Genomic DNA, 21,079 nt, shown 5'->3' on the forward strand with positions numbered 1-21,079 from the left:
AGAAGTTTTTCCTAGTCATTTGTACTTGAACAATCACAGAAGAAGTAATAATACTTTTGAGATCTCTCTCTTTCCTTCTCCATTTCTTAATCTATATTTTATAGTTTATTTATAACACATTATCAGCACGATTCTCTTCCAACTGAAGCTTGATTCTCGAAAGATGTATGTATTATTCTGACTCACGAGTCTCTATCAACTAAAACTATTTCATAAAAGAGGTACGATTTCTTTTACTCATTTTATTCTTATCATTGTTACATATTTATTTATGTTACTAATTGAAAACTATAAAGATGGCTATGCCGTCAAGTAATACTATAAAGATGGCTCTACCGTCAAGTAATACTACTATAAAGATGGCGCTGCCGTCAAATAATAATCAAAAGTTTTTTGATCGGCTATGCTGTCGTAACTTTTGTATAAAGTTATTATTTCAACTTGCTTGTTTAAATATTATGTGACATATTATATCTTGTTTAAATCTATTCAGAATGGCAAATCTTGCAAAATTAGAGTTTCTTGCCCTGGATGTATCTGGGGATAATTATCTATCTTGGGTAGTCGATGCTGAATTACACCTTAGTGCTAACGGGTTAAAAGACATCATAGAATCGGGAAAAACTCCAAACGTTGAACAAAATGCCAAGGCTATCATTTTTCTTAGGCATCACATTCATGAAAATTTAAAATCTGAGTACTTAACCGTCAAAAACCCACTAACCCTTGGGAATAATCTCAAATATAGATTTGATCACCAAAAAATTGTTCATCTACCTCATGCCCGATATGACTGGCTTAACATAAGGTTACAAGATTTCAAATCTATTGGTGAGTATAATTCTGCCTTATTCAAAATAAGTTCAAAACTGACCTTGTGTGGTGAGAATTTTACTGATGCTGACATGATTGAAAAGACGCTTTCAACCTTTCACCCAAATACTATGATTCTGGCGCAATAATTTCGGGAGCGCAACTTTCAAAAATATAGTGAGCTGATATCTCTCCTTCTTGTAGCTGAGAAGAACAACGAGTTGTTATTGAAAAATCATCAGATACGTCCCACAGGCTCTGCCCAGTTACCTGAAGTACATAACACGTCATTCCGGAAGAATGGGCGTGGGAAAGGGCATAGAGGAGGACGAGATTACGGACGGAATCGTGGACACGGATATTTTCGTGGACGGTTTCGTAATCAGTATAACTCTGGTCACCTGAAGTGGCAGCGTGATGGATACAACAACAACTCTGGCCACCATAAGTGGCAGAATGAGATGCCAAATAAAAGGAAGGCACCACCAGAAGGGGATACTAGAGATATCTGCTTTAGATGTGGGGCTCATGGGCATTGGACTCATACTTGTCGTACACCCAAACATCTTGTAGAATTTATGAGTCATCTAAAAGGCAGAATGGACAAAGGATGGAAACAAACTTGGCTAGCTATAATGATGAACCGATGATTAAGACCACAGATGAACTAGAAAATGGTGTTAATATCTACTATAGCCTAGATGACTAGTTTTAATATGCACTTCTTTTATGTCATGTGTTGCATCTACTTATTTCGACATCTACTTCCATGTACTTGTTTTATGTTCTTGTTCTATGTTCTAGTTTTATGTACTTTTTTTATCTTAATAAAGTCATTTTTCACTTATATATATATACTTTTTCCGTGGGAGTATTGAAATTAATGATGTATATGCTTTTTCCGTGGAACACTTATCTTCAGGAATATTTGTTCATCAATCAACCTACACAGAAAAGGTTCTTGATCGATTTTACAAGGACAAATCTCATCCTCTGACTACACCAATGGTGGTTCAGTCACTTGAAGTTGAAAAGGATCTATTTCGTCCCAGAAAAGAAGATGAAGATCCACTTGGACCAGAAGTTCCATATCTCAGTGCAATTGGCGCTCTTATGTACCTCGCAAACAACACATGACCTGATATTGCTTTTGATGTGAATCTATTAGCAAGATTCAGTTCAGATCCAACTAAAAGACATTGGAATGGAATCAAGCATATATTGAGAGATATCTTCGCGGGATAATTGATCTTGGATTTACATCGGAATGCGAAGATTAAAGAACATATTACATCAAGATGTCAATATGTGAGATTTTTATTCAGGGGGAGACTGTACTCTTTTTCCTTCATCAAGTTTTTTATCTCACCGGATTTTTTCTTGCAAGGTTTTAAAGAGGCAATCAATCTTTGAGATACTCACATTTGACAACCATGGAGGAGTATTATAATAATGATTGTTAAATCTTACTAAGGAAGACTCGCAATACTTACTAAGGAAGACTCGCGATATTTATCAAGAAATACTTAATTTAATATTGGAAGTTTGTCACGAAAATCAAGATTTTGTTTACTTATTAAATTTTCTTAGTATAGTTGATAAAACTCTACTAAAAAAAGTTTTGCGTAGTCATTTGTACTTGAACAATCACAGAAAAAGTAATAATATTTCTGAGATCTCTCAATTTTCTTCTCCATTTCTTACTCTATAATTTAGAGTTTTCGTAAATATTTTGTGATTTCTTCGCTTCTCGATATGCTGGGCAGTAGAGTCAAAAGTGGTGTATTATAACATCATAAGCATAATGGTAACTAAAATCGAGATGTGCACATATAAACATTAAATAACTTGAAATTGATTTAGTCCAGTGCAGAGGTGAACGCAAACAATTTCAAAGCCAGCTCTATCATAAAGCCAAGAAAGATGGTCGACTACGTAATACTGAAAAGTCAGAAACTGAGAAATATGTGCTCAACGATTCAACATTATTAACCTTATCGCCCGTCACTCCTGACAAAACAAAAAAAAAAAACTTATCTTCTCGCCAAGCTTCTTCAATATTTCCAAAGTCTATCATCGCATTAATGTTCCTACCCCATTATTCTCTACATATATTTCTACAAATCTTATCAAAATTCAAAAGCAAAGACAATTAAACAAACAATGAGCTGGTGGTGGTCTGGTGCAGTTGGCGCTGCAAGGGTATTAATCTTCTTATCTCCTTTATGTTTATGCATACTTTTGTATTAAGTTGTCCTTTTTTTTGTTATGTGCTGATACAATCCTTCATGCAAATGTATATTTATTTTAGAAACCTCGCAATCAAGAAAATGTTACGTTGGACTACGAAAGTGTGGCCCTGGTTGTGGGTATTACAGGCATAGTTGGCAATAGTCTGGCTGAGATTCTTCCTCTCCCTGACACCCCGGGAGGCCCCTGGAAAGTCTATGGCGTTGCTCGTCGTCCGAGACCACAGTGGGATGCAAATCACCCGGTTGAGTACATCCAGTGCGACATTTCCAATCCTGAAGAAACTCAATCCAGACTCTCTGGCCTTAAAGATGTGACTCACCTCTTTTATGTCACTTGGGCTAGTAGATCAACTGAGGTTGAAAATTGTGAAATCAATAGTAGAATGTTTGGAAATTTGTTAAATTGTATTATTCCAAATGCACCAAAGCTGCAACATATTTGTTTACAAACTGGGAAAAAACATTATTTCGGGTCTTTTGATTCGTTTGGGATGGTAGCACATGATCCTCCCTTTAGTGAAGATCTTCCGAGGCTGAATGCTCCTAATTTTTACTATAATCTGGAGGATATCTTGTTTGAGCAAGTGGCCAAGAAAGAGGGCTTGACTTGGTCAGTTCATAGGCCTGGAACTATATTTGGTTTTTTCGCCTTACAGTATGATGAATATGATTTGTACTCTGTGTGTTTATGCTGCAATATGCAAACAGGAGGGTGTGGTTATGAGGTTTCCAGGGACTAAGGAAGCTTGGAGTTCCTATTCAGAAGCTTCGGATGCTGACTTAATTGCTGAGCAAGAGATATGGGCTGCAGTAGATCCAAATGCCAAGAATGAAGCATTTAATTGCAGTAACGGAGATGTGTTCAAGTGGAAGCATTTCTGGAAGGTGTTGGCCGAGCTATTTGAGGTGGAATGCGGAGAATTTGAAGGCGGAGAGAGATTGACATTAGTAGAGTTGATGAAGGATAAAGAGAGTGTGTGGGATGAGATTGTGAAACAGAACAATTTGGTGCCTACTAAATTAGAAGATATTGGACTGTGGTGGTTTGTTGATTACATACTTGGAGTTGAGTATCCTTTAGATACCATGAACAAGAGCAAGGAGCATGGATTCTCGGGTTTCAGAAACTCCAAATCCTCGTTCATTCATTGGATAAATAAGCTCAAAGATTCCAAAATTGTTCCTTAGGTTCATCCTGCTTCCTTCTGGTGTTTTCATGTTTAATGTGTTTGATTTGTATTTTTCTTTTTTGCAAAATGTTCAATAAAGTAATAAACTACATAGAAAATAAAGGAAAGCATTGGCAATGCTTCTAATACCAATGTGTTTCCCCTGATGGTTTGTCTTTCTTAGTATGTTAAAAAATGTTCGCAAAAGAATATAACATTTGTTGCAGATTATTTGTTCAATCATCAATCAATCAATAGAATTTGTATGCTGAAATAGTAAAAACATCAATTGTTAAAGGAAGGTTAAGAAGACAAAAATCAAATAGAGACTACAAACTTGAGAAAAGTCATTTGTTATAAATTGTTTAATATCTAGTTTAATTGTTCAAAAAGAAAGATAATAAATTTTGAACCAGTGGTCCAGATATGAACAAATGAAATAAGCGACCAGATTGACATAGCAGGTCTACGTCTAGGAATTAGTACCACAAAATCAAGAAGTTGATTGAAGTTGTTATAAAAATGTTTGAAACTGTCCGCTTAAAAGTATAGATGGTGCCTCTATCTAAACACACCAGGGAAAATTGATTGTTAGATTTTCTTTTTCAAAAATTATTTTTTCAAGCAAGGAACTTGTATGATGCAAGAAGTAGACTGCTTCAGACATTTTTTTTCTTATAATCATATTGCCTTCCGCCCCTCCACTGAGGGTTACCCTTACGGGAAACTGCTTCAGACATTTTTTTTTCTTATAATCATATTGCCTTCCGCCCCTCCACTGAGGGTTACCCTTACGGGAAGTTGAAGTTTAAGTCTTGTTAAAGGCAAGAATGCGTAGGGTTACCCTTACGGGAAGCTGAATTTTAATTCTTGTTAAGGTGAATGCTCAATCAGAATAAGAATATGCAGACCCTAAATATATATACATAATTAAACATTCTGCAAAATGAATGAACAATATGATACAAATTATAAAATTACAATACAAAACATCCGTGATCTGATCCATGTTCAAGTTTAACACTGTTTGAGAGTTAAGTTACACATCTAAGCCTCCGTATAGCAAAGATCTTGCGGGGCTATATGCTTCAAACTTTTATTATAATCAAGAGGATATATATTGTTTGAAAATGGAGCCAAAAAAAGGATGCCTTAACTTGGTCAGTCCAAAGGCCTGGAGTTATTTTTCGTTTTTCCCTAAAAAAAATCAAGAGCAGTACTAGATTTACAGAATTTTGTACAAAAAATTTGTACATAATGACATGGGCAATTGATGTCTCGTATTTTAATTAATTTTGTTGATATGAATACAGGGGCTCATTTCAATTAAAACACACCACATATCATTATGTACACAATTCCGTACACTAACCATTTTCCAAAAATCAAACCATGGAGGGAGTAGTTTTTTTTATCAGATTGGGACAAACTAGCGGGCCTATATATGACTTTTGTCCTCATAATTGATTGAAAAAATTGAATATTTCAAAACCACGGGGGAGTAGTTTTTATGATGAGAAATGTCTTGTGCAGTTGTGCTTAGAGCTGGCCAAACGAGCGGTTTGGCTCGGCCCGTTCGCAATTCGGATCGTTAAAATTCGTCTTATTCGGCACGCCAACCGAACGGTTAATTATTCGCACAAACCGTGAAATTATACGAACTGAATACGAATAACATTTTCAGAAACCGGAACCGGCCCGGAACCGAACCGGCCCGAACCGGTTAATTCGCCAACGAACCAGCACAAGAAATTCGCCAACGAACCGGTTAACCGGCCCGCGGTTATTCGTGGATCGCCTCTGCAGTGCACGCGCCTCCAACGGTCACCTGCCTGCCTCCCTCTCCCTCTGGCCTTCTGCTGTTCTGCAACGTTCATAAACATAACGGTTGGAATCCAACGTTCAATTCTTCAACGTTCTTCAGCTATTGTTAACTATAAATATTAGTCCAAACTTTCTTTCTCTCTTCACTCTTAATCTCTCTCCATCTCTTTCTTTCTTTCTCGTTTCATTCTTAATCATCTCAAATATTCCGGCGAAATATTCCGGCGAAATATTCCGGCGAAACCGAAAAAAAAATCAGGCAAGCATATTCGAGCAAATGGAAGAAGGAAGGGGCACCGGCACACAATCATCTCAAGGATCGAGTCAAGCACATACGATGCGACCCCCCGACCCGAAACTGGTAAAAAATCTATGAGTTTTTGTTTTTTTAAATCTGTTTTGAAATAGGTTTTTATTTATTTGAGGGTGTAGGTTAAATTTAATTAGCTGTCTATATTATTTTTAATTTTAAATTTATGGATCATTCTCATTAACATTCGGTTTCACTCATATTTACTCATTTATGTCTCGCTTAATGTTTTATCCCCTTATTTAAAAATTTTATTGTATTTACAAAAAATTAATCGTTATATAAGGAAAACATTAATAATACAAAACTTGTTTGTGAGTTTCGAATATTTTGTTAATTTTTTTATATTAAAAATATGCAGGCACCACTTGTACTTCTTCGAGACAATCCTCACACGTTTGGAATTACTTTTCGAGACAAGCAACGGAAGAACCCAACAGATTTAAATGTTTTTGTTTGCTTTGTATTCAAAGTGGCCGAAATCAATCTCCTTTTCTTCACTCTAAAGGGGCAGGTACGGGTACACTTGATCGACACTTGAAAGTTAATCACGGAATTTCGAAACAAAGTCACGAAAGTGGAGAGGCACGTGGACAATCACCGCAACAAACACAAATTGGTGGTTTCGTGACATCGACTCCCGGTGGAGGTATGCCTTTCCACTATAGTAGAGATAAAATGATCGAGTCTTTTGCTACTTATGTTACACTAGACGAGTTACCTTTTTCTCACGGTGAGAGTCAGAGATTTAGAGCACATGATGAAAGAATCAATAAATCCGGCATTTAAAAGAATTCCTAGGAACACGCTTAAACGTCACACACAAAAACAATATTATAGTCAACGAGCACAATTAATTGAATTTTTTCGTGATTATGATGGCATGGTTTCTTTAACTAGTGATTGTTGTAGTTCGAGTTGTGGTGAGCCTTTTATTTGTGTTACCGTTCATTGGATTGATTCCGATTATTTTTTACAAAAACGAATAATTGCCTTTGATGTTATGGACGAGTCACACACGGGTTATAACATAAAGACACGAATAGTCGAAACAATTAACGAATTTAATTTGCAACACAAGGTGTTTACTATTTCTTTAGATAATGCTTCGGCAAATGATAAAGCTATTTACTATATTGCACAAGATATTCCTACTACTTCAGATGGTGTTTTCTTGCATGTTAGATGTTGTGCACATATAATCAACTTATCGGCTCAAAAGGGTATTCAACAAATAACCGAATTTTTAGCACCTATTAGAAAAATAATTAAGTATTTACGTATCGCACACACATTAAAGAGACAATATAAAAAATTGTGTAGAGAAAACGGATTAATACCCAAAAAGTGGGGAATTGATTGACTCGGACGGTGAAGAGGATACTTGGATGACGATGGACACTTCATCGGAATCGGGCACGTCAGCGAACGATCCACAAGAAGAAGAAGAATTTGAATAGTTAACAAAATATTTTTGCCATGTATTTTTAGAATTTGTTATGTTTTATATTTTCTTTAAAATGTAAACACCGTTTGTTCTGTTTTTTTTGGAGAGGAGTCCTCTCAAATCAATTGTAACATTTTTTTTAAATTAATAAAATTTATAGAGTTATCGTCCTCTTTTCCCTATTTTATTTTAACACATTATAGTTTTACAAATTCGGGAAAGAAAATTAACACCATTTTTTTAGAGACCCGAATCAAGAAATTGATTTAATTTTCTATTAATTAATTACATCAATTAGTTAATTTATGAAAATAAATTAATCCAAGTTAAAATGTGTACACATAAAAAGAAAAAGATCGGACAGGGAATGAATAAACAAACATTATTCGAATAACTCGCCAATTCGCACAAGGAGGCAGGCGGCCGGGAAGCTTTGCTTTCATTTTATTCGTTTAATTCGCCATTCGCGAATAACCGCGAATAACCTCTCCTCTCCATTAACCGCATTATTCGTTCAATTTGCGGTCTGTTCACGGTTCATTATTCTCGTTGCACGGCCCGAACCGGCACGGCCCGTACTTCATAACGGTCCGTTCACGAATTTAGCTCTAATCAAACCGGCCCGGATTATATTCGGCCCGGCCCGCACGGCCCGATCGAATGGCCACCTCTAGTTGTGCTATATCATGACTTGTGCATGTGCACGTATATGGTGTGCACTCTTGAACCCGGGAACTCCTAGACCGAGCTCTGATATCGTGATAAATAATTAGTTGCTCTGATACCTTAAGATGGTAGAGAAAGACAATAACGGGATCTGATCTTATAGTCTTGGCGCATAAACTAACTTTTAAATAACTTGAAATTGATTTGGATTAGTACCTACGTGAATGAACAAGAAAGATGGTCGACCAGGTGATAATGAAAGTCCGAAACTGAGAACTATCAGTGCAACAATTCCACATTATAACCTTATCATCACTCCTGACAAAAAAATAATGCTCCTTCATCACTTTCCTACTTCATTGTTGTCTATATATGTTTTCATTTCTCTTATCAAAATTCAAAATCAAAGACTATTAAACAAACAATGAGCTGGTGGTCGTCTGCTGCAGTTGGCGTTGCAAGGGTGATCCTCTAATCTCTCTTCTTTTCTAATTACTAATCTTTTCGTTAATCACTTTTGTTAATGCATACTTTTGTAGTAAGCTGTCCATTTTTTTGTTTATTTTAGAGACCTCTGAATCAAGAAAATGTTCCGTTGAACTACGAAAGTGTGGCCCTAGTTGTGGGCATTACAGGCATCGTTGGCAACAGTCTGGCTGAGATTCTTCCTCTTCCTGACACCCCGGGAGGCCCCTGGAAAGTATATGGCGTTGCTCGTCGTCCAAGACCACCATGGGATGCAAACCATCCTGTTGAGTACATCCAATGTGACATTTCCAATCCTGAGGAAACTCATTCTAGACTCTCTGGCCTTAAAGATGCGACTCACCTCTTTTATGTCACTTGGGCTAATGGATCAACAGAAACTGAAAACTGCAAAATTAATAGTAAAATGTTTACAAACTTGTTGAGTTGCATTATTCCAAATGCGCAAAAGCTGCAACATATTTGTTTACAAACTGGGATAAAACATTATCTCGGGTCTTTTGATTCATTAGGGATGGTAGCACATGAACCTCCATATATTGAAGATCTTCCGAGGCTGAATGCTCCAAATTTTTACTATAATCTTGAGGATATCTTGTTTGAGCAAGTGGAAAAGAAAGATGGCTTGACTTGGTCAGTTCATAGGCCTGGAACTATATTTGGCTTTTCGCCTTACAGTATGATGAATATAATTTGTAATCTGTGTGTTTATGCTTCAATATGCAAACACGAGGGTGCGGTTCTGAGGTTTCCAGGGACTAAGGAAGCTTGGAGTTCGTATTCAGGAGCTTCGGATGCTGACTTAATTGCTGAGCAAGAGATATGGGCTGCATTGGATATAAACGCCAAGAATGAAGCGTTTAATTGCAGTAACGGGGATGTGTTCAAGTGGAAGCATTTCTGGAAGGTGTTGGCCGAGCTATTTGAGGTGGAATGTGGAGAATTTGAAGGCGGAGAGAGATTGACATTAGTAGAGTTGATGAAGGATAAAGAGAGTGTGTGGGATGAGATTGTGAAACAGAACAATTTGGTGCCTACTAAATTAGAAGATATTGGACTGTGGTGGTTTGTTGATTACATACTTGGAGTTGAGTATCCTTTAGATACCATGAACAAGAGCAAGGAGCATGGATTCTCGGGTTTCAGAAACTCCAAATCCTCGTTCATTCATTGGATAAATAAGCTCAAAGATTCCAAAATTGTTCCTTAGGTTCATCCTGCTTCCTTCTGGTGTTTTCATGTTTAATGTGTTTGATTTGTATTTTTCTTTTTTGCAAAGTGTTCAATAAAGTAATAAACTACATAGAAAATAAAGGAAAGCATTGGCAATGCTTCTAAAATAAATGTTTTTCACCTTCTTGATGGTATGTCTTTCTTAGTATGGTAAAAAACTTTGGCAAAAGAAGATAACCTGTTCAATTAATAAAAGTTGTATGCTTTAATATAAAAACAACAATTGTTAAAGGAAGGTGAAGAAACCTAAAAACAGGAAGAGAATCCCAACTTAAGAACAGTCAAATATAGAATACGGATCCTAAACAACTTTTGCAGTTTCAAGTTAATTAATCAGTTAAATTATTTCAAACTGTATTTCCCAATAAGAGCATCGTTGTAATTATTTTGAAGTTTAAGAGCCAGTTTAGGAAATCTTAAAATAAATAATTTATGACTTAAAATTAATAAGTGACTTAAAAGTGAAAAGTAAATGAATACTTATAAGTTATGTAAGTATTTGGTTAATTTTACTTATAAGTCAATTTTTTTTAACTTAAATGAACTAAAATAAATAATTTTTAAATATAATTATCTTAATTCATGACTTTTAAATAAACTTAACATTTAAAAACTAATATTAACAAAAAGGTGAAAAATTAAAATTAAATTGAGAAAAAATACATCGTTACCAACATTCAACTTATCAACTTATAAGTTGTAAATTCAACTTACAAGTTGGGTCAGCAACCAGTCCGAGATAAGTCCGATAAACAAGCCCCAAGTCTTTTTGAAGGTAAAATGTGTGGGGTATAAGATTACAACTATTACAACAAAGTAGTGCAAAAGGATAAGTTACAAAACATCCCTGATCTATGTTCAAGTCACACACCGTTACAGAGTCGAAGTTATACATCTAAGCCGGAAAGTATACAAAACGAGACAGATGAAAATTGCCATGAGAAAATACAATGGTCATTCTGCAGCTTCATCAACAGTAACTATGATAGCTGCTCGACAGTAAGGGCAGTCCCCACAAGCACGAACCCATGGATACAAGCAGCACTGATGATATTTATGCCCACAAGGCAAGCATACGAGTTCAGCTCCCTCCACGAAATTCTCTAAACAAATGCTACACTCAAGTGACGCCCTAGAGATATTTTCTTCATCGCCCTTCTCTGTAGTGGTGAAAACCTCGATGTTCAAATGATCCAAATCATCTTGAGTAAGTCCAGAAGGGCGGTTTTTTGTAGATTCTGATGCTATGTATGATCCCATGTCAGAGTTAGATCTGATAGATGGGTTAAGTCTAGCCAACATGCGCCACTCCTCAATATCCCTCATATTTCTATGCAACTCACGGTATGAGGCTCTTATGTTTCCCCTAGGATCACTTCAGGAAAATAAGAATTTAGGTGAAAACATCCACTTCCACTTAATACAGCAAGTCACTTTGACAACAATGATAAGAACACATTTGACGGTGTAATAATAAGCCCAAGATCAGATTTTACAATTAATAAATAACTTGCCAAACTCGTGCGTCACAAACCTAAACAAATGAAGAAAATGTCACAAGGAAACCAAAAACCCTAGAGAAAGCTACCTCATTTTGGGTCGAAAAGAGCTCATTACTACGACTAGACACAAAAATTCACATTTCCAATTTCGTAAGTGGACCACACCATTGTAATGAACAAGCCTAAGAGAGAGTCGAAGGAACCTCAATTACATAATGGAACATGGAATATAGTAGCATTGTCAATGGAAAATATGTGGCTGGCACTACAAAAAGAGAAAGAGAAGGAAATGAAAATCTTGACATAAGAATGTTTCAAGATTCAAATTTCAAGTGAAATAAATCCCTTGAATGCCCAGTATAATCTGCAGGATCCTCGAGTCCAACTAAAGTTTCTTCTGTGTCTAGTGGAAGACATGAAACCGGCCTTTGTTTTAAAAATCAGACTATCATTATGAGTGACATATTGAAGTACTTATGCTTTGAAAGAAAGGTATATGTCTGCAACACCTTAATTATTGCATCAGAAATCAGTCAGGATGACAAATTAAATGACCAACACCAAATCAAGAACTACCATACAAAATCAGATCAACTTGCATCCAAAGTGAATAATAGCAACAGCGAAAAGAAGATTGCACAAAATGTATTACAAACCTCCGTCCAGCTAATTGAATGCCTCTTAATCTTTCAAGAAGCCTTTCTCTTGCAAGCAAGACATCTCCCGGAAGCCTTTCACTCCGAACAAATCTCGCACGAGTAGGTATGCTTGTAAAAACTCCCAAGTCAACATTGGCCTGAATAGGCTGACTGCTAGAAGAGCCCCCTCCTTGATCAAATCTAACTGATTCACGCTCCTGAGAACAATAGTGCAACTCAGTAATCCTCTAAAAACAGGTAAAGTTCCACATTACTAAAGAATTCACGAAAAGCATATCCACAAAACAACAATTATAACTCTAAAATATGGCCAAAATTGTACAACAAAGGAATAAAAAAATCACACTATTGCGAGAATTCATTATACACTCAAGCCATACGTCTTCAGTGGATCGATGTCAGAAAGGAACATATAGCAAAAGATAGATACAAAAAGCAAAAGATGGATACAAACATAATGACATGATGCAAACAATCATTCTGAGTTGCAGAAGAATGATTTTAGCGTCACCACTGCAAGTGTCATATCTGTTGCTTGTTTTTAACATCACAAGTCACAACTTCAAAGAACCAAATCAAACAGAAGTTAAAACATACCACAGAGAGCATAAAATGGAAGGGAAAAGAAGAGAGATAACACCAAAGGAATTCATAGAATGACTTGAGCTTTGCTTCTGAGCATCTCACTAGGCCTCCACTGATAGCTGATCACATGTTGTCTTAGATAAATGAATCCTATGGTTTAACTTTCCTTTCTAAAAAATTGTGCCTCACTTAGACGAAGGTGCAACTTGCCATACACATGCCTTAAGCCTAAGGAGGTGAGGTATGCACATCTTTTTAGCATCAACCTTGCCCCACTACACAATTAACACTGTTTAAACAGTGAGGGGTGAGAGTTATAAAAGGTAAGTTGTGAACTTCCCTATTAGGTCTAAGGTTTCCTATTAGCCTGTAATTGCAACCAACTCTATGCCTCAAATAAGCAGCTTTCAGTGTTCTAAGACGAGAATTCATAGTCAATAGAGCGAAGATTATGGATGATGATGCTGTAAAGACCTAAGCAACTTATCATCCTGTAATCTTGAATATACCTTATTCTTTTATGGTAAATATCAAACGGCATAAATGAGATCATGGAAATCGAAATGATCCAAAAACCTGTTCCGTATCAATCCAATATTTTGGTAAAACAAGAATGATCATCTACCGTAGATATTCATGAGTTGTAATAACATAATAGACCTAAAATGTACCTTACACGCCATTCCGCCGTCAATCGTCATCCTATCCTATTCATTTCAATATTTAAAACGCTACGCGTCACAATCCTTTCCCTCCACCTTGGTGGCGGAAAAGTTTCCCATCTTTAATTCTCTATTGGCTACTACACCTATTACGAAAGAAAACAAAAAAATGCACCAAAACAATCAAAATTCATAACCGTCACTCACACCTTCATTCAAACTTCCCGCGCTCATTTCCTATTTTCCATACTAAATAAACTACAACCAACTTCCTTCACACTATCCTCCCTCGCAAAAATAGCATCTAAAGCCATTCCCGAAACAAAACCAACACTCGTACAAATCAATCTCAACAACCTAATCTCACAAATTAACCTAAAACCAAACTTATCAGCACAATCTCTCTCTCAGTCTCTCTCTCTCTCAGACCTCAGTCTCTCTCTCTCTTTCAGTTTCTCTCTCTCTCACACATACACACAAATTTATCAATCAAGCACAACTAAAATTACATAAAAATCAAAACTTTCTCGTAAATTACCAAACTAGCTCTCCGAACAACATGATTATCGCCTCGTCTCGGATGATCACATCCCTCCACATCATGATGACGCCGGCGAGAGCCGTGGCTATGATGATTATTATTATTATTATTCCGGCGCCGATTAGGATGAAACGAATGCCCATCGCCGGCGCCGGAATCAAAAGGTCCGAGTTCGTTAGGGTTCCGGCCGAACCGGAACCGGCGGCTACTAAACAACTCCGAAGCACTCGTCATTCAATTCATGCCCTAACCTGTTGAATAAACACAAAGTTCAGAGCAATTAAACGCAGATATAGATACAAAAATGAATAAGAGTGTATGTATAGGTGGCAATTGGATTGAATTGGTGTGGCAAAGAGCGAGAAGATTACAATCGATAGCGACCGAATTTTATGTATTTTGTGTTGTTCGGTTGAAATAACAAGAAATTGAATATTAGGAAAGTGATATAAAGTGGGGAGATTTTTTTGTTAAGTGTACTTTCTTTTTCTTTTCTTTTGGTAAAAAAATTTGTTCTTTTTCCTTTCTTTTTTTAAGTAAAAAAGAACATGCATTTTCTATGATAATCTCATAACTCATTCTAAGCTCTCATGAAAGTCTAGCATTACCTCATGTGCTAACATATGAACATTAACAAATTTTTAAGTAAAAACTACCCGCATATTATCAGAATACTTAAACAAATTGATATAATTGATGATAAAGTGTCAAAAATGATTTTTTTTATCGTAGATAACCCGAATCCGCTAACCTTCGGCTGTGCACCGGGTAAACCTTATGAGCTCACACAATAATCTGCAAATCAAGTGAATTAAGGTAAACTGCATTTAAGCAGCAAGAGCCTTTGCCTAAATTAATTTTGTATTTATCCATTATACAATTTTACAATTTTTTTAACCCTAAAACTTCTTCAGCCTTAAGAGCGATCTGACATTCATATTGTCTGCACCTAGACTCGGCAACTTTGGACACGACACGACACGACTTACACGACACGAAACGACACGAAAATTTAGTGTTTGTATTTACATTTTTAGTACATGACACGAATGTACACGAACACGAAAGCACACGGTCGAGATTTAGTGTTGGTTTTGTGTTTAACCTTCGAGTACACGACACGACACGACACGATACGAAGTATACGACATAAATAAATATTATAATTAATTTTAAGATTTTTATATATATATGTAGAAATATAATAAATGTATGCATATTTATTTTTAATATATTATTTGATTTCATTATATTGTATATAATTGAGATCTAAATATATATTTTTTATATTTTTTATAATTTTTTTACCTAAAAATCTTATATTTTAATTTATATTAATATTAAATTTAATATATATTAATATTCAATTAACACGACATACACAACACGAAACGACACAAAACGAAAGTACACGAACACGAATGTACATGAACGCTAAACATGTCGGGTTTTGTATTTGGCATTCAAGTACACGAAATTAGAGATGCATAAAAGACCCATCGGACTGGGTTTTGACCGGGCCTTAAAAAGCACGGGCTTTGACCGGGCCGGGCTTTTCGGGCTTTGACTTTGACCGGGCCGGGCCAGCCTTTCCAAAAATGTCAAAGCCCGTTTGGGCCCTCGAGGCGGGCCTAACCGGGCTTTTTTTCGAGCCGGATTGGATCAGGCCGGGCTTTTTTCTAATTTAAATCGGATCGAGTATTATTAGAGATTCCGAAGAATACATATGTCAACAACTAGATCATCGTAAAAATGTACTAGTTCATATGGAATATTTTATGAAAACATTACTTCATTGAAAATATTTAAGTTCGGCAAAAAATAAACATGTTTATAGAATAATATGTTTTATCATTGTTATGATAACAATGATATCCAAATATATCTTCTTTCATTATTTATGCAACGAAGTATATAAATAATATTATTAATCACAAATATGTAAATATATATATGTTTAAAGTATTATTTATATTTATAGTAAATGTGAATTTATAAATATATAGGGAAATATATTAGAATAATCAGAGTATAACTGGGCTTTTTCGGGTTTTTAATCCGGCCGGGCCGGGCCGAAGCCCGGGCTTTTAACCGGGTCGGGCTTTGCCTAAAAATGTTGGGCCCGTCGAGGCCCGAAGCCCGGGTTTGACTTGACCGGGCTTTGACCGGATCGGGCCGTACAAATTTTCGGGTCCGGAATTTTTGTGCATCTCTACACGAAACATAAAAATAAACGACACGAAAGTATACGACACGAACGAAAGGTCTATCTGCAGCTGACTATTACATACTCTATCTTTGGACGCATCACAAACGGCACTACTTAGGGGTTGTTTGGTTGGGGGTTAATGGGCTTGGTTAATGGGAATGGGAACCCTACTCCCTAACTATGTTGTTTGGATTAAATTTTAGAAGTCCAGGAATGGGAACCCGTTTCCTATTAACCGGGTAACCCAAACCTTATCGATATCCCGGGATTTCAAATTCATTCCCGACTATCTTATTCGATATTTCTTTCTTCTCTTCTCTGTCGATTTCTCTACTCTCTCGCTATTTTCTCCTTCTATCTCTCTCTCCCTCTTCTGTTTCTTCGCTCATCTCTCTCCCTCTCTCGTTATCTCTCCTTCAATCATCATTCCCATTCCATTCCATTCCCATTCCAGGGTAATTCAAACCAGTTTGATTCAGTAATCTCATTCTGATTCCAGGATGATCCAAACACCTCTGGTTAAGTCATTCCTATTACCGTTACCCCCATTCCCATTCCCGATTCTCATTCCGATATGCTATCCAAACACCCCTTAATCCAATATAATTCAGTTCTGCAAACAGAGCCGTGTAAATATTCACCTTCACCCGGACTTGTGAAGTTTCTCATACACTGTTGTTCCCATGCGCGATGTCCCCTGCCTGTGCTTTCAACCCATGTACTAACGACCTGAGATTTAAGGCAAAATCAATCATTTATGTTTTTGTTTGAGTAAGTTTAGTTAAATATTGTTTCAAGATATCAAAATGAAGTATTATATTTTATTGTTATTATTATTTTTTTCAATTAAGCATATTGACATTTTTTAACGTATTCATCAAATTTGAATTCTCAATCTCTCGTAAAAAACTAAGGAAAGATAATTATACAAAATGTTGGATATAATATTTGTTAGTGACAGACGGAAAACCATCATAACAAAAGTTCCAGGTGTCCAGTCTATATAAAGTCGCATATATGATACCGAAAAAAGTTTCATATAGCCTTGGTTCATGTAATTATGAACTATATGAAAATTTTTCAATACCTATTCAAAGAACTCACAAAAAAATTACTTAAAATCTCACTTGATATGGATAGAATATACATTCTAAATATACATTAAATATTGCTTTAATTACGCTTGTAAATCTTGTCCAAAGCCCAATATAAATCAGGTCGATCAAGGCCTGTTACAGATTAAAAACGGCCCAAGTCGTCATGATTCACGATCCAAGGTCGTCAAGTCCACGAACACAAGCTGTTCACGGACTAGGCCCAATACGGATGAAAGAACAGAGACATGACGTCCAACATGTACACCAAGTCTCCCAATACAAGTCTAACCCTAGACCCACCTCTATATAAAGGGCTCTAACCCTTAACCTAGAACTAGGTTTTGACTTAATCCTCGAACAAGGACATACAAGCCACTACGTCCTTGGTGTGCCCCCGCCGTCATAGCCCCGAGGGCATTATCAAGAATTATATTTTTGGCTTGATTCTCTACAATAGAGAGATACGTAGGCATCTTGCGAGGATAGCCAGTCCCCACCGCGGGAACAGATATTAAAGCTCGAAACTCACAAACCCTAGCATTAAATACTAACGAACCCTAGTTTTATTCCACAACATTTGGCGCAGTTTGTGGGAAGACAACAACAACCATGGTACTTACACGGAGAAGAAACAATAGTGAAACTGATGATCCCGTCCCATCACAAACAATATCAGCAATAGTGGAGATACCCATGCACTCAACCTATGCCCCCACCCAAGGAGGAGCCCCTGTAGAGGCATCCAAGATCCCGCCCCTAGGGATGAATCCCCCAGCTCCTCAAGGGACGAATCCTCAATTTCAACAACTACAGGTAACAATAAACCCTCGACAAGTTGGGTATGGGTACACAACTATTGTGACCCCAGGGACCACCAACCCACCTTACGGCATGCCTTTATACCCCGAGGTCGGAGGAAATGGACCCTATAATCAAGGCGAAGGACAATGGCGGACACCCTTATACATCCATTTCTTGGCTCCCATCCCTGAAAATCGAGAATTCTTTGGACCATACTTCGCTAGAGACTCTGATTCGTCGGACGATGAAGTCGCTTAAAGGAGGAGGCGTGCTGGTAAGGAGCCAATGTCTAGTGGTTATCAACAGCCCAGGAGCACTCAAGGGACAATTCACCAAGATGTACAGAAGAGGATCAGGGCTGATGAAGCTTAGATCCAAAGGCTTAAGCCAGTGAAGCGTGATCTGGATATGCACCAAACACCAAGACCTCCACATGAAGCAAGACTAAGGGACTTTCCTCCCGTTATAGACCTGAAAGGTCCAACACTAAGACAAAAGTTGCGACCTCAAGGGTTGTTCCAAGTGATTTGATGCCCCTGGGAGATCCTGATGATCCAAACCCACCATTCACTGAAAAGATAATGAATGTCCGCGTATCAAGGAAGTTTAAGATGCCCACTATCAAGGCATTTGATGAAACTGGCGACCCAGCTAATCATGTTGGGACTTTCTCTAATGCCCTGTTACTATAACCCGTGAATGATTCTATCAAGTGTCGGGCCTTTTCTCAAACCCTGTCAGGTATGACTCAAAGATGGTATAGCCGCCTACCCCGCAATTCGATTGGATCTTTCAAATATTTGAGCCAAGCTTTCATCAAGCAAATTCATTAGTGGCATAATACACGAGAAGAGTTTGGCTTCCCTCATAGGTCTTGTCCAAGGAGCAAAGGAGTCCCTAAGAGACTACCTAAACCGATTCATGAAAGAAGCCCCGAAGGTCCCGAATCTCGATGACAAGGTAGCTATGATAGCCCTACAGCAAGGGACTAGAAATGAGTTCTTCAAGATGTCCCTAGAGAAACGCCCTATTGAAAACATGTTGCAGCTCCAGGATATATCCGGAAACTATATCAAGGTAGATAAAAGTACGAAGAAGACGGTGGTGAATAATGAGCCTGCGGGCAACAAGAAGCAAAAGACAGTTCATGAGTATGACGCCAGTGACAAGTATCCTCGAACTGGAAAAACCTCTGACTTCTCTTCTAAGAAGAATCAACCATTAAGGTTCACTGAATATGCAAGGTTGAACGCTCTAAGGAGCCAAATCCTTATGAAAATTGAGAAGGACAAAGAGTTGAGATGGCTGAAGCCACTAAGGTGAGACCCCAAAAAAGAGACAAGGGTCGATACCGTAGGTTTCATAAAGATGTTGGTCATGATACTGATGATTGTAGGCAACTCACGAATGAGATTGAGTATTTGATTCAAAGAGAAAAATTCGAACGCTTAACTAAGGGTAAAGAGGCTGGAGGCCAAAAAAGAGATAACGATCGAAAAGACGACGACCGAAAGGGTAATGACCGAGATCGTAACCCACGTCCCCGAGGGCCAGTAATCAACATGATTTCAGGAGGCCGGATAGAAGGTGGGACTACAAGGAACTCTCAAAAAGCTTATGCGAAAGAATTAATGAGTATAGTAGGAGTGTCGTCTAAGTGTTCTAAGACAGAGATGACGCTTGAGTTCGGTGACCCCGACCTTGATGGTTTGAAGTTTCCTCAGGATGATCCTCTAGTCATCACTCCGATCATCAATCAACAAACACACTAGTCTTATTGTATTATTATTATCCCTTGTAATAATACTTGACTATGGACCTTTAGAAATACTGATACTATTCTCATAATCTTATTTCTAAGTCACACACTTATAGATATATAATGCATATCATATTTCAAGTATATTTATTAATCTAAAATTTATATCGCATTAAATAAAGACATAATAAATTATAAAGAAAATATTTGATAGAACATAAGCATTAAAAATCCAAATGTCTTAAACTAAAATATTATATTGTTTTATATAGGGCACAAACACTAACAATCTCCCAATTACACTCGAGTCAATCACCCATGTATCTAATACTCATGGAACTAGTATGCATTTCACATATATATCTCCTTGATCATTAATCTCATTAATAAGGTGATATCTCCTAAGAACATGCCCAAACAGTCTCCTTGGATGTTTCGAAAGCATCAATATATTCGGATTCCATTATAGAAATATTAATGTTCTTAATGTGAACTATTTCAGCTAACATCGCTTATATTTAGAAAAAACATAAAACCAAACTTAGACATAAAATTATCCATATATGTCCAAAAACTGTTTTCAGAAACTAGCATCAGTGTAACCCTTTACAACCAGTTCCCTATCTTCTCCATACACCAAGAATAAATTTTTAGTCCTCGTCATTCTCAATACATATGATATATCAGGATAATTATATATCATTGCATATATTATAGATTCAATTGTCGAAGCATATGGAACTTTGCTCAAACGACCCTCATCATCTAATGATATAGGGAAATTATCCTTTGAGATCACTATCCCATGAGAAATCGGGGCATATCACCTATTTGCCTCGTGCATTCCAAAATGATGTAACACTTTATCAATGTATCTAATCTGACTTAGGCCTGATTAATCTTCTTGATCTATCTGTATAGATCTTGATTCCTAATATATAGGAATCATCGCCGACACCTTTCATCGAGAAGTTATTTTTCAACCAAGTCCTAATAGCTACCGTTGTTCATCTTCATTTTAAATAAAGCCAAACTCTTTGATTGTATCATCAAAATGAACATTC

The 21,079-nt window shown here is 36.9% G+C and overlaps 3 protein-coding genes and 1 pseudogene across 4 annotated transcripts; 3 read left to right on the forward strand and 1 right to left on the reverse strand.

Moving 5' to 3' along the window:
• Nucleotides 1-296: 296 nt before the first annotated feature.
• Nucleotides 297-1,950, forward strand: LOC141684983 (uncharacterized). Its single transcript, XM_074490112.1, has 4 exons — nucleotides 297-388; nucleotides 494-831; nucleotides 1,018-1,365; nucleotides 1,736-1,950. The coding sequence occupies exons 1-4, from the start codon at nucleotides 297-299 to the stop codon at nucleotides 1,948-1,950; spliced, it is 993 nt and encodes a 330-aa protein (XP_074346213.1).
• An 810-nt stretch (nucleotides 1,951-2,760) lies between these two features.
• Nucleotides 2,761-4,401, forward strand: LOC141684448 ((S)-8-oxocitronellyl enol synthase ISY1-like; annotated as a pseudogene).
• Nucleotides 4,402-8,790: 4,389 nt separating this feature from the next.
• On the forward strand, nucleotides 8,791-10,207 carry LOC141682468 ((S)-8-oxocitronellyl enol synthase ISY1-like). The gene is made up of 2 exons (XM_074487165.1): nucleotides 8,791-8,944; nucleotides 9,050-10,207. Exons 1-2 carry the CDS (start codon nucleotides 8,906-8,908, stop codon nucleotides 10,175-10,177), a joined length of 1,167 nt encoding a protein of 388 aa, XP_074343266.1. The 5' UTR covers nucleotides 8,791-8,905; the 3' UTR covers nucleotides 10,178-10,207.
• A 624-nt stretch (nucleotides 10,208-10,831) lies between these two features.
• LOC141684119 (putative E3 ubiquitin-protein ligase RHY1A) lies at nucleotides 10,832-14,639 on the reverse strand. Of its 2 annotated transcripts, XM_074488958.1 has the most exons (4): nucleotides 14,521-14,639; nucleotides 14,147-14,400; nucleotides 12,359-12,558; nucleotides 10,832-11,575 (listed from the first exon to the last, which is right to left on the reverse strand). In XM_074488958.1, exons 2-4 carry the CDS (start codon nucleotides 14,381-14,383, stop codon nucleotides 11,155-11,157), a joined length of 858 nt encoding a protein of 285 aa, XP_074345059.1. In that variant the 5' UTR covers nucleotides 14,384-14,400; nucleotides 14,521-14,639; the 3' UTR covers nucleotides 10,832-11,154. The 2 variants fall into 2 exon arrangements, with proteins under 2 accessions (XP_074345059.1, XP_074345060.1); XM_074488959.1 differs by lacking the exon at nucleotides 14,521-14,639 and having other exon boundaries at nucleotides 14,147-14,511.
• Between the last annotated feature and the right edge of the window lie 6,440 nt (nucleotides 14,640-21,079).

The sequence above is a fragment of the Apium graveolens genome, chromosome 9 (assembly GCF_009905375.1).
Source record: "Apium graveolens cultivar Ventura chromosome 9, ASM990537v1, whole genome shotgun sequence".
Lineage (NCBI taxonomy): Eukaryota > Viridiplantae > Streptophyta > Magnoliopsida > Apiales > Apiaceae > Apium > Apium graveolens.

Excerpts from the sequence above, each read along its gene's own strand:
- LOC141684983 (XM_074490112.1), top strand. The coding sequence starts at position 297 with ATGGCTATGCCGTCAAGTAATACTATAAAGATGGCTCTACCGTCAAGT. Across the intron at positions 389-493 it reads CCGTCAAATAATAATCAAAA|AATGGCAAATCTTGCAAAAT; the intron begins GTTTTTTGATCG and ends AAATCTATTCAG. Across the intron at positions 1,366-1,735 it reads GCATTGGACTCATACTTGTC|GAATATTTGTTCATCAATCA; the intron begins GTACACCCAAAC and ends ACTTATCTTCAG.
- LOC141682468 (XM_074487165.1), top strand. The coding sequence starts at position 8,906 with ATGAGCTGGTGGTCGTCTGCTGCAGTTGGCGTTGCAAGG. Across the intron at positions 8,945-9,049 it reads CTGCAGTTGGCGTTGCAAGG|AGACCTCTGAATCAAGAAAA; the intron begins GTGATCCTCTAA and ends TGTTTATTTTAG.
- LOC141684119 (XM_074488958.1), bottom strand. The coding sequence starts at position 14,383 with ATGACGAGTGCTTCGGAGTTGTTTAGTAGCCGCCGGTTCCGGTTCGGC. Across the intron at positions 12,559-14,146 it reads TTGTTCGGAGAGCTAGTTTG|GAGCGTGAATCAGTTAGATT; the intron begins GTAATTTACGAG and ends TATTGTTCTCAG. Across the intron at positions 11,576-12,358 it reads ATTCAATTAGCTGGACGGAG|TGATCCTAGGGGAAACATAA; the intron begins GTTTGTAATACA and ends ATTTTCCTGAAG.